At 46.1% G+C, this 13,221-nt stretch overlaps 1 protein-coding gene across 1 annotated transcript; it reads left to right on the top strand.

Annotated features, from left to right (window-relative positions):
• Positions 1-1,297: 1,297 nt before the first annotated feature.
• LOC121148101 (small ubiquitin-related modifier 2-like) lies at positions 1,298-1,650 on the top strand. The gene has a single exon (XM_040968108.1). It carries the CDS (start codon positions 1,351-1,353, stop codon positions 1,624-1,626), a length of 276 nt encoding a protein of 91 aa, XP_040824042.1. The 5' UTR covers positions 1,298-1,350; the 3' UTR covers positions 1,627-1,650.
• The last annotated feature ends 11,571 nt before the right edge of the window (positions 1,651-13,221 follow it).

Here is a 13,221-nt window from a genome sequence, read left to right as displayed (position 1 = left end):
GTGTGAGAGCTCCCATACCATGTTGTCAGTGAGCTGTGCTCTGTGGGCCACAAGGCAGGAGCACACAAGCCAAGCCATTATTCCGCATTAGCCATTTTCAAAAGTGAGAAGAAATGCTGAAAACAGTGAATACATCTAAAAAAAAACATATTGACCAGAAGAAGCCACACATAAAGTTTGTGTCTTCATGTTTCTATTATAGGAAATTTAAGAACAGACTAAATCTGTGGGATAGAAGTGGGAAGCATTGTTGGCTATAGGGGAAGTCCAGAAAGGGGCACAGGAGAACCTTCTGGAGGGATGGAAATGTTTTATCTTGATCAAGGAGTTTAGTTGCACAAGTTTCACATTTGTCAGAACTCCTTGAATCCTTATGATGTATGCATTTCACTGTTTTCAGCATTTCTTCTCACTTTTGAAAATGGCTAATGCAGAGTAATGGCTTGGCCTGTGTGCTGCTGCCTTGTGGCCCACAGAGCACAGCCCAGTGGCAGAACGTGGTGTGGGAGCTCTCACACCTGCAGAATCGGGGCCAGGCAGATCCCCTGGCTCCCTCCTCTGCCCTGTGTTCCTGCACTGTGAACCTCTCTCTAGCCACACTGCCTCCTCTGCCTGCAGGCTTCCCATGGTCACCCCTTTCCTGGGTCACCAGGACAGACGTGTTGGGTTGAGTTTTCTTTGTGCTTACCTTCCTTGATACTGTTATTTCCACTGGATCCATGCGCTAGCTTCCTCCTGCTTTTTTCTTGCCTTTTCACTCCTCTACCTGCTGGTTCTCCATCTCTTGAACTTTCCCTTTTGCCTGGTAAAAAAACAATCCTTTATCTCCATCTCAGGATCTGTTCTGAGACCTATGCTCAGACAATAGCTCCAAAGCCATCTATCCAACTTCCAGCAGGCGAGAGTCTGTTAAAAGAGTCATTCTGGAAGCTTGGCATGATGACCTAGGGCTAAAATCCTCGCCTTGAATGCACCGGGATCCCATATGGGCGCTGATTCTAATCCCTGCAGCCCTGATTCTCATCCAGCTCCCTGCTTGTGGCCTGGGAAAGCAGTCGAGGACGGCCCAAAGTCTTGCAACCCTGCACCCATATAGAAGACCTGGAAGAAGCTCCAGGTTCCTGGCTTCAGATTGACTCAGCTCCAGCTGTTGCTGCCGCTTGGGGAGTGAATCAATGGATGGAAGATCTTCCTCTCTGTCTCTCCTCCTCTCTGTATATCTGCCTTTAATTAAAAATAAATAAATCTTTAAAAAAGAGAGAGAAAGTCATTCTGGGCCGCTCCTGGTGCTGCCTGTGTGCTTGTTCAGTATGGACCTGGTACCTCTTTTGTGAAGCGGCAGCTGAGGCCATGGCCGAGGAAGAAACCAAGACCAAGAACAATGATCATGTTAATTTGAAGATGGCGGGACAGGATGGTTCTGTCATGCAATTTAAAATTAAAAAGCATACATCACTCAGTGAATTAATGAAAGCCTATTATGAACGACAGGGTTTGTCAATGAGACAAATCAGATTCCGATGTGACAGACAGCCAATCAATGAATCAGACACACCCGCACAGTGGGAAATGGAGGATGAAGACACAGTTGAGGTGTCCCAACAGCAGACAGGAGGTATCTATTAAAGGGAACCTGCTACGTTCCTCCAGAACTCTTTTTGCTTAGACCCAGAGTACATTCTCAATTAGAAAATGGCAGTTGGGTTCCATCACATCCTGACCACTACAGTACAGTTTCTCTATTTTTCATTGTCCTCTTCCCCAATTCCTTTATTGAACATAACATAACTGGGGTATGTGCACAAGTGTATTGCAGTTTTTCTCTCTCTCTCTCTTTTTTACTAAATGGCCAATAGTTTGTTTTGATTGATGTCAGATGGAGATGGGATGGGGAAATATACTGGTTCCGTGACAATGCCCGTTCTCCACTAGTGGCATGCTCATTCAGCCCTCATCTTTATATTCCAGTAAGTTATTTTGCTCTCACTGTTTTAACAAAAAAAAACCCAATAACATAAAAATCCTTGCATATTTTGATTGGAGAATTTTAATGTTTTTCATTTATCATTGTAAACCAGGGACAATTTTATAACTTTTGTATGTAGCTGTTACATGTAGGACAATCTGTGTGTAAGTAGGGATAAATTACTCTTAAAAAAGTGAATCCTAGATAGTTTTCCCTTCTAATCAAGCATCTTGTTGTTTAAATAAACTTCTTGTTTAAAAAAGAAAGTCATTCTGAGCATTATTCCTGGCCTCCACTTTCCCTGCCTCCCTGTCTAACATTGTGGCCATCATTCCTAGTTGCTCTATCCCAGCACGGAAATCCAACAGACTTCATATTCTTTTCCTTGATTCTCATGTACAGTCACTCCTCAACACTACCCATGCAACTTCCCAAATCTCTTAGTAGCCATAGTGTAGTTTTAGAACTTCTTCAATTTTTATTAAGATAACAATAGGTTACCTGACTCAAGTCCCATTCTAATATAGATGGTCATATTGTTGCCAAAATGATTCTCCTAAAGTTGAACCATCAGATACCCATAATCTTTAGATAGTGTTTGCATTTCTTAGCTTGTCACCCAAAATATCCCTGCTTGTTTCTGCAGTCTTGTCCTCCTTCATGACCCAGAAACACCTTGACTGTGAGATCACTAAAGCATGTCCTACACTCGCTGTCCTTTGTCTTTGTAAATGCCCTTCCTCTGAAAAAATTCTCCTTCTCTCTTCACTTTAATTCTTTTCCTTTGAAGGCTCAGCTCAAATGCCTGCTCTAGAAAGTCACTCCTTAAGAAAAAGAAAGATTTTAAAAACATTTATTTGAAAACAGTTACAGAGAATGAGAAGAGGCAGAGAGGTTGTCACCCAGTGGCTCACTCCCCACATGGCTGTGACAGACCAAAGCCAGGGTCCAGGAGCTTCCCCTGGGTTTCCCATATGCATGCAGGGGCCAAAGATTTGAACCATGCTCTGCTGCTTTCCCATGCCGGAGTCCAGCTTCAGCTGAGTTTGGAACTCAAGAAGGGTGAATGGATGAGGCGTAAAGAGGAAAGAAATGGACCACTACGATTTCATGATCATAATGGACAATGCGGGGGGTGGGGGGGGGGGGAAGCTGTCCGCTTTATTTATACAGAAACAGTTAAACTCCCGGCTCAGACTTTCTATGTCATGGTTAAGTGGGTGTTTCTAAGGATAACTCTGCCATTTGTTTTATCTAAAAACAATAGAAGTTCCTACTACAATTCTTATTCTACAACTTAATCTTGTATCATAAAGAAAAGGAGAACCTAAAGATCAAGGAAAGAATGAAAGCCTAAATATAGATGCCTTGATTAGCATAAGGTCAATGGGGACAGCCAGGACAGTAGGAATAATAGAAGGCTTTTTTGCAAGAAGTTATTATTGACATTAACCTCCAAGCTCACATTGAGTAAAAAAGCCAACTCCACGGTAGCAAACAATGCCTGAATGGCTTAGAGTTCTTCCACAGGGTGGTCCAGTGTCCATGCAAAGGAAGATGGAGCTGCATTCAGGTGGTTGTAGAGACATCCGCTGGGCCCTGCCATACAGCGGGAAGTTCCTTGCAGCCTTGCCTGCAATGAAACAATACTCTTCACACCTTCGCGTCCCCCCACATCCACTGCACGGACCCCATCTTTCCCAGGCTACAAGCAGGGAGCTGGATCAAAATTGGGACAGTTGGGACTTTCATCAGTATCCATAAGAGGATGCTAGTCCTGCACGCAGTGGCTTTACACACTCCACTACAGTGCTAGGCCCTAGAAAGTCACTCCTCAGCATCTCAGTCCCACCATCAACAGCTCATGTAAGTTGGGCCCTCTTCTAAAACCTTCAGACCCCTGGCATATCAGTCGTATGGCAGTTGTCACGCTGAGTAGTCTTTGCAGGTGACTTCTCAGACTTTTTCTTGCCGTCCTCTCTTCCTTCCATGAGCAAATTTTAGGGCAGAGTGGGCATTATGAGATAAAGTCTATCACTTTACAAACGCAAGTACCTGCACCTCCAGCCACATCATACTCAGGAAATGCTTGCTGCTGTCATCATCCTCTCTATTTCTCCAGAAAGACCCAGACTGTCAGGCATCTCTAGAAGCCTTTCCCAAGGCTCCCATCATAGCTTGCTTTGCTTCTCTCATCCCCAGGCTTTGTATCATAGTAATAATAACAATTCCTTATCACATATGACAAACGAGGCATGTGAATATATACAAACATATATATGTGTGTGTGTACTTATATATGTATATAATCGTATTTCATTCTCAAAACAACTCATTAGAGAAGTGCTATTGCTTTTCTCATTTTATAGGTGAGGAAATCAGAGAAAGGAGGGGTTAAGTATATTCCCCCAAGTTATCTTGATTCAAAAGCTAGCAGAGGGGGGAAAAACCCAAAATATCACAACTGCCATGTCTAGTTGACTGCCCAGAGGACCACTGCATCCCCCACGTCTAATACGCACTAGGCACCTCCGTGAATTAGTGCTGCATAAATGAATGAACCCATGTTTCTGTGCTATCTTGTGAGCTAAGAGTGTGCTTGAGTTCATTTGACATCGCAAACACCACACTACCAGAAACGAGGGAGTTATTCAATAGTGACTTGAAATTGGATGCTTGGAAACGACAGCATTTTACAGTGATAGTGTGCCAAGGTGACCAGTGGGGAAAATTTCCAGCAACATAATTACCTTTCAGCCATGAGTATTTGCAAGCTGCAATGTTTGTCGCCTGGTTCCACGTGAGAGTGTCACTATGCTAGAGGAGGCCCAGTGCGCCAGCAGCCAGCCACTGCGTGACTGCTCTGCGTGCTTGCAGAGGTGAATGGCTGCATTGGAAGGGAGAGGTGAATAAGACTCAGAACAACTTGCTTCCCCAACTCCCTGCAGTTTTCCTGCTTCATCCATAAATGAATAAGGTCTGCGAGAAGCTGCTTGAATATCAAAACCAGACGGCGGTACAGACAAGTGCCTGAGTTTCCCCTCTCTCTGCGTGGCTACTCACCTCCAGTGCAGATTTATCGTGGATATCCTTTACATCCAAAATCTGAGAATGAAACTCAATCCGTGTTTTTCTCATTGTGCACGTGGCTGTCCAGCGGCGGCCTCTCCAGAGCCATTTTCCTGCATGAATTCCTCCTCCTACTCATGCTTGGGCCGTCACGGCACTGGTTCCAGCAGACGCCGGATGTGTAGGTGTTGCCTTTGCCATAGACCTTTCCATGAGATCTGTAGAATGGACATCCTTGCTTTTGTTCGCATCTGAGATGGTGTGCCAGTAAGTGGCTCAGCAATCCCTCTGAATTTCCACTCTTCTCACTTTTCCCTGCCCCAGCTTGAAATGGAAGTGCTTAGTGAGATAAAGGGAGAGGGGAATGGGAGAGAGAAGTGTAAAGTAGGGAAAGTGATCCAATGAAGCATTCTTTCAAAGTCCGTCTTCCTTGAAAGATTTGCCCCAACCCACTGTTGGAGATTATCCAGGCACCCTGCAGTTGGTCTTTTATAATGCAGCTGGGGAAGCCTTGGAGAAGGACTGCAGACACTGTAAGTGATAGAGGACTAAATAATCAATGCTGGAAATATTGGCTTGAGAGAGCTACGTGGGGCTCAAATCCACTGAAAAGGCTTTTTTTTTTTTTTTCATTAAATGCATGCACGTTGCATGTTCCACGAAGCATCTGCAGTTGAAAAGCCAAAAACTAGAAGTTGCGTTTCTCTAGACACAAGAGGGCGCTGTTGTCAACATAGTGTGTTTCTCACCCTTGGACTTAGCTACTCAAGATTGCAAAAATGAAAAACAAGTATAGAAAGAAAGTGGCAATTACATAGCAGTACTCATCTCTCAGGGTATAAGGATGAAGAGAACTGCCTAATAGGCTCGGGCTGACATTGTTGCATTGCGGTGTCTCCCCACCCGCCCCAATTCCCTGAGAATCCCCACAGAGGAAATGGCTGCAGGTAGAATCAGTAATAGGTCTATTTTAAGGACAACACGTAGGAAACTCAAATTCCCTGTGCAGTTCTGAGGGATATAATCCTTCCTTCTTACTTGCTCACAAATCTTGATGTTGCTCCAATGCCCTATGTTAACCCTGGGTCAGTGGCCATTTGGGGAGTGAACCAGCAGATGGAACATCTCTTTCTGTGTGTGTGTGTTTCAGTTTTTCCTCCTGTCTGTAAAACTTTCAAATAAATAAATAGATCTTTTTTTTTAAGATTTATTTTTATTATTTTGTTTATTGGAAAGGCGGATATACAGGGAGGAGAGATAGAGAGGAAGATCTTCCATCCATTGATTCACTCCTCAAGTGAGCGCAACGGCTGATACTATGCCAATCCGAAGCCAGGAGCCTCCTCTGGGTCTCCCACGCGGGTGCAGGGTCCCAAAGCTTTGGGCTGTCCTCGACTGCTTTCCCAGGCCACTGGCAGGAGCTGGAAGGGAAGTGGGGCTGCCGGGATTAGAACCGGCACCCATATGGGATCCCGGGCGTGCAAGGTGAGGACCTTAACCACTGTGCCACCGTGCCGGGCCCAATAGATCTTTTTTAAAAAAAAAAAAAACCTAAAGGGCACTTTAAAAGGAAAAAAAAAACCCACAAAAACGCTTCTTAATCTCATTACTTACTAACTCTCACATTTTAAAAATTTTCTGCAAACAATTAGGACCCTTGTGTCAGAAGGCTTCCTGGTTCCAATAAGTGCAAAATCACCCATACAGGCTACTTCTGTCCAGGGGCCCGTTTTTTGCAGTCTCGCGTCCCAGGTGTCAGGATTTGGCAGGCAGAGAGGACAGGACGAAAGCTGCTTCTGCACTCCGTTGCCGAGGCAAAATCAGAATTTGCGGGCTCTCTGCTGCTGTCAGAGTCTCACTCCACTGCCTCTGCCACGGGGAGGAGATGGCAATACACTCAGTCACCCGCGATTCCTGTTAAATGATGAATTGCGATAGCAGACAGCACATCTTTGCAGGGAGAATTTAAGCCGAGGGAGTTCTTGCCAGCACGAGCGCTGGAGGGGCCTTTAATGGCTACATTCACAATAAAGAAAGGAGATGAAATCCATTACGGCTGTCTTTATTTGGCTGGTGCAGTGATAAGCAATTGAACTCCCCAGAAAGCTCTTCCTATCGGGTTTTACCTGCCTTGGTAGCCAGAGACATAGATGCAGTAAGTCAATCAAATTTCCCCCAATAACACCAGCTACCCAAGTAGCTTTTCCCAGAACACTCGGAGTTCCCTTTCCCTGCTTGGTAAGTGGATGTCCTTGGAGAGGGTCTGCCGTATGGAATTATGTTTTTGTGCCTGGGCTCAGAGCCAGAGGGCATCACCTGCCTGTTAAGCAGATATTGCTGATTCCTCTTTGGGAGTGTGACAGGGCTCTTAAGGTGAGCTGCTGAATGTGTGCAAGAAGTGCTTGTGCTGAGCTAGCTTTAACTGATTTGATTGTGGCTTGCTTGGCTAGGGCAGAAGTGGCTCACACTCCACAAGACAGCTGCTATGGACACCATTGTGCTCGGCAGAACTGGGTCCAGGCCACCCACTGCTAGGCGGTGTGTCACTTGCGTGCTTTTCCTGCCTAAGTATGTTCTCTGCTGGCTTCTCCTTTTTTTTTTTTCTTTTGCAAATTACTGCATGTGCATCCAAGAGGAGAATGTTTCGGGATGAGGCTGACATGTTTACTTGCTTATTTTGACTTTGTTTACCCTGCATACGGTGGCTGCCCTCGTCCAAGTGATTGATAAGAAGACCTAACTTCCCCAGCAAGAGGACCTTTGAATTTTGTCGCCTTCATTAGCCCTCTTGGTCTCCAGGCTACCTGGCACATTCCAACTTGTCAATTTCTTAAAATAAATATCCTTTTTTTTAAAAAAAAAAAAGTCAATTTATGTATTTGAAAGGCAGAATTAAAGAGAGAGAGATCTGTCATTTGCTGGTTCACTCCCCAAGTGGCCACGTTGACCAGGGCTGGGCCAAGCTGAAGCCAGGATCCTGGAGTTCTGTCTAGGTCTTCCTTGAGTGGCAGGGATCAAGCACTCGCACCATCTTAGACTGCCTTCCCAGGAGCCTTAGAAAGGAGCTGGGTCGGAAATGGATCAGTCAGGGCTCAAACAGGCACTCACAGGGATCCCAGTGGCACAGGTAGTTACTTAAGACTTTCTCCTGTCTGCTTCCTACCCCCAGACTCAGAATGGAGGTCTCTCTCCCCTCCTCCCCCCCCCCCCCCCCGCACACACAAATCCGTAAACACACACATACACACACTCACACACTGTGGTCCAGTCCACATCGCCATCACATCTTACCAACATGAATGTCATTCATCTCAGTGGCAGGAGACCTGATCCAAGGGGGGAGAAGGAAGGCTTTGGAGGCAGGTGGATTGGCACTGGAGGGAATGTGAGCAAAGAAACGGACAGGAAGCTGATGGGACATGTCCCTCCTCCATCACTCCCTCCCAAACCCCTTTCTGTCAGAGCACAATGTCCTGGGGTTACCTGTAAAAGAAATAGGGGTGATAGTTCTTGACATTTTTCACATTTTCACATTCAGTTCCAACACCTGGGTATCAGGACTTTAACGTTAGATCTAGCATTCCTTGGGCAATTTACAGAGCTGAAGGGAAGGCCAACATTTCCATCCGCGTGACAGAGCAGGGCCCTGGGGATGAGCCTCCAACTCCAGTGCTCCGTAGGAAGGGATGCCTGCCTGTTCCGAAGGATGGCTAATTTTTGCAAAACGTGTTATTGCTCATCCCTCTGCCCACGCCCGTCCTTTTATGTTACATTGGGAACATCCAGTGGCTCTCCTCAATGCGAGTGTTCGCTGCCTGGAGTCCCCTCAGTACTCATCATTCCCCTGGCAGAGACCAAGTAGAGATCAGGAGGGACCCTGTGATGGCAGGTGCCTTCAGCCAGAGGCGTCTGCGCAGCCGAGCTATAGCAGGTGGTGCCTAGGGCTGACACTGTTTGGCCCTCCAGGAACTCACAGTTAACCTCTTATTGTGTGTTTAGACCACAGGCGTCCGTGGACCAGGGAACCTAGAAGTTACAGACATTAATCCGGCTCTTGCTGGGAGGAGCTGGGGTGCAGTGATTTGGGGAGGAGAGATGTGAGTGACTTGGGATGCAAGAGGAAAGATGCACTCACCCCATTGACGGAAGAGGACTGTGGGAGGTAACACAGTTTCCATCTCGGTCCTGCCTTCGAAGGCCAGCCCCTCACCCTTTACTTCTTTTTTTAAAGGATTTATTAATTTTTATTGGAAAGGCAGATTTACAGACAGAAGGATAAGCAAAGAGAAAGGTCTTTCATTTGCTAATTCACTCAGCAGGTGGTTGCAACAGCCAGAGCTGAGCTGATCCAAAGCCAGGAGGAGCCAGAAGCTTCATCCGTGTCTCCCATGCAGGTGTAGGGTCCCAAGGCTTTGGGCCATCCTCTACTGCCTTCCCAGGCACAAACAGAAGTGGAGCAACCAACACATAAACCGGTGCCCATATGTAGTGTCCATATGCGATGCTGGCATTTACAGGTGGAGAAATTAGTCAGCTGAGCCATCGCGCCACCCTTTCTTTCTTTCTCTAAACAATTGCAGCCAAGTGTACCTAACAGAAAGCTCACCCTCTTCATTGAATCCAAGTATACTTCCGGGACACTGAGTTCAATTGCACAGCTGTGTGACCACCTTACAAAACCGATGCCCTACACCTATGAACACCTTTACCTGCTCTGTTCACCTGAATGGGGTGGCAAAGGTACCCCCTCCTACCAGTGGATCTCATGTCCTTCCCTTAGCATCATGCTATACCATACATCCAGCCATGCCTCGTGCGGCTCCTCCGACACACACAGAGGCTTAGGTTGTTTCGACTTTCGTGAACAATGCTGCCATAAACACCTTCCAAGGTGCTGTGTCTCTCCTCCATAGCTGTTTCTTGGCCCTGCTGTTCTGGGGTGACACTTTGCTAAACAGTACTTGAGTTCAGAAAGATGATAGTGACACAGTCTCAATCATTCCAAGGAGATAGGAAAACATTCTCTCTCTGCAGCTTTTAACAAAGGAGAGAAAAGCAGGTGGCCAATATGGCAAGAAAGAGCTTGTTAGCAGGACTGGGAACGGTTTCAGGTTAATTCAGTAAACAATGGAGAAGAGTGGAAACGTTTGTGCCTGTTTCCTTGTTCAGTTAATTGCTCATTTGGTACATTAGTTTATTGGAGGTGGGGGGGTTAATTACATTAAATATAGATTGAAGAGACCCCAGTGCAATAGCCTAGTGACCAAATTCTCACCTTGCAACCACCAGGATCCCGTGCGGTCACCAGATTGTATCCTGGCTGTTCTACTTCCTATCCAGCTCCCTGTTCGTGACCTGGGAAGGCAGCAGAGGATAGTCAAAGTGATGGGACCCTGCACCCGTGTGGGAGACCCAGAAGAAGCAGCTGGTTCGTGGCCTCAGATTGGCTCAGCTCCAGCCGTTGAGGCCACATGGGGAGTGAACCAGCGGACAGAAGATCTTCTGTGTCTCCTCTGTGTAAATCTGTCTTGCCAATAAAAAGAAATAAATCTTTTTTTTAAAAAAATAACTAGATTGAATGACTTGAACTGAATTTGGGCTACAAAAAGCATACAGTGGAGTTCCCCAAGCAGGAACAAAGGGGAAGGGCCCAGAGAGGAGACAGGACCACCATGGACACCTTGAATCGTATGAAAGCCCATGCTAAGCTATTGACTCCGATTTCAGCCTAGTCTGGTCCCTGAACCCGACGGCGCTTGTGCCTAGGGAAGCCACGGCCTCCTCTCTTGGCGGCTCTTTCCACCAAAGAACATGGCATCCGGGCAAGCTAGATGCCCGCAGGCTGGCTCTGGGGGCTGGTGGCAGAGGCAGGCTTTGAAGGGCAGACTCCAGGAGCAGGAGCTCCCAGCGGGCAACCCCAGGCGCCTGCGGGCAGCTTGGTCCCTTTAGCTATTTTGAGTATGCCTTTTAGATTTAGAAACAGGCAGCATTCTGTGAAAACTCATTTTTCCTGCTTCCCTCAGGCAGAAAATTTCAATCCTGAACCTTTTACGCTAAATGACACAGTGTTGCAGAGCCTAACTATTCTCACGCCCCTAAGATGGCTAACAGCTCTCAGACTGCAGGCTCAGCACAGCAGCCACAGTGCAATGAATGGGGTCCCTAACTGTGTTAAGATGATGATGCCGAGCTAGGGGCAGGTGTGTGAAACTATACGGAAACTGAGGGAGCCTGACCTGAAACTGCTAGCTCCAACTACAGAATGTAGTACCTTCAACTTGATCATGAATCCCTTCCGAGAGGCCCTGGGATTCAGCCTTCATCTTATAAGATTAGATAGATGATTAGATAGATAGATAGATAGATAGATAGATAGATAGATAGATAGATAGACAGACAGATATTTAAGGCATATTTACGGAGAGGAGAGACAGAACAATATTTTCTGTCCACTAGGTCACTCTCCGAGTGGTCACAATGGGCGGAGCGGAGACAATCCGAAGCCAGGAGTCATGAGCTTCTGCTGGGTCTCCCACACAGGTGCAGGGTCTCAGGGCCATCCTCCTATGCCTACGCAGGCCATAAGCAAGGAGCTGGATGGAAAGTTGAGCAGCCAGGACACAAACCAGCACCCACATGGGATGCTGATGCCTGAAGGTAGAGGATCAGTCCATTGAACGTCAGCGCCAATCCCAAGATTATTTCCTAAAAGAACATTCTTTGGGGGCCTGGTGCAGTAGCACAGTGGCTAAAGTCCTCACCTTGCATGCGCCAAGATCCCATATGGGCACCGGTTCTAATTCCAGCAGCCCCACTTTCCCATCCACCTCCCTGCTTGTCACCTGGGAAAGCAGTCAAGAACGACCCAAAGCCTTGGGACCCTGCACCTACATGGGAGACCCGAAAGAAGCTCCTGGTTCCTGGCTCTGCATCGGCTCAGCTCTGGCTGTTGCAGCCACTTGGGGAGTGAACCAGTGCATGGAAGATCTTCCTCTCTGTCTCTCCTCCTCTCTGCATATCTGACTTTCTAATGAAAATAAAATAAATCTTTTTAAAAATTCTTTGGGAGAGTGTGTGGTATCTGCATTAGGGAAATTCTTTATCTTAGCAACTGGCTCAGTTGGTACTGTTGGAAATTCTAACAGAAATCCAGCCACATACCAATAGAAACGTTCGTATTTATTTACTTGCCTTTATTCATAGAATCCACTGCAAGAAAACCAAAAACCAAAAAACCAAACCAAAACAAAAAAGCCACCACTCATCTACATTTGGCTCCTTCCTGAAGTACTGAAGCAACAGCTCGAAGTATAAAACACGTAGCTGGTCAGATGCTTCATGGCGAACTTAGTGTCCCCATTTTTTGTCCTGAAAATTGTCAAACCCGGGAGCTGATGCAATGGCTCAACTGGCTAATCTTTCGCCTGCAGATGCCAACGTCCCAAATGGGTGCCAGTTAGTGTTCCAGTGGCTTCACTTCTATTTGTGGCCTGGGAAAGCAGCAGAGAATGGACCAAAGCCTAGAGACCCTGCACCGGTGTGGGAGATCCGAAAGAAGCTCCTGGCTTTGGAACAGCTTAGCTCCAGCCATTGAGGCCACTTGGGGAGTGAACCAGTGGATGAAGGATCTTTCTGTCTATTTATCCACTCTGTAAATCTGCCTTTCCAGTAAACATTAATAAGTCTTTCTTAAAAAATTGTCAGACCTGAAAAGTTGGATAAATCATACGCCATCCAAGGATATTTATCTAAATTCAACAGTTGTTGATCTTTCCGCATCTTTTTTCTCTTTGTATCTCTTCTCCTATGTGTGACACATGTGTATGTACACACACGTATGATGAGCAGCTTGGAAGTTATGTGTAGGCTTCACGACACTCTACCTGAAACGCTTCTAAGAGAAAGCCATTGTCTCTCATCAATCCAGTGTCATTGACCACGGTCAAGAAATCTATCATTGAGTTCTTAAAAAATAACTTCCAAAGAAGCACAAAATTACTACTCTTCTAGAGATACAAAATGAGCACATTAAACATATCAACCCATTTTTTAAAAATTATTTATTTATTTATTTACAAAGTACAATTACACACACACGCACACACTTCTTTCTTACCCTGGTTCACTTCTTTTTTTTTTATTATTATTTTTTCATTGGAAAGGCGGATATACAGAGAGGAGAGATA

Source organism: Ochotona curzoniae, unplaced genomic scaffold (genome assembly GCF_017591425.1).
Source record: "Ochotona curzoniae isolate NIBS_2020 unplaced genomic scaffold, NIBS_Ocur_1.0 scaffold_4683, whole genome shotgun sequence".
In the NCBI taxonomy this organism is placed as follows: domain Eukaryota; kingdom Metazoa; phylum Chordata; class Mammalia; order Lagomorpha; family Ochotonidae; genus Ochotona; species Ochotona curzoniae.
The sequence above is the reverse complement of the archived record's forward strand: the minus strand, read 5'-3'. Positions and strand labels throughout refer to the sequence as shown.

Excerpts from the sequence above, each read along its gene's own strand:
- LOC121148101 (XM_040968108.1), top strand. The coding sequence starts at position 1,351 with ATGGCCGAGGAAGAAACCAAGACCAAGAACAATGATCATGTTAATTTG.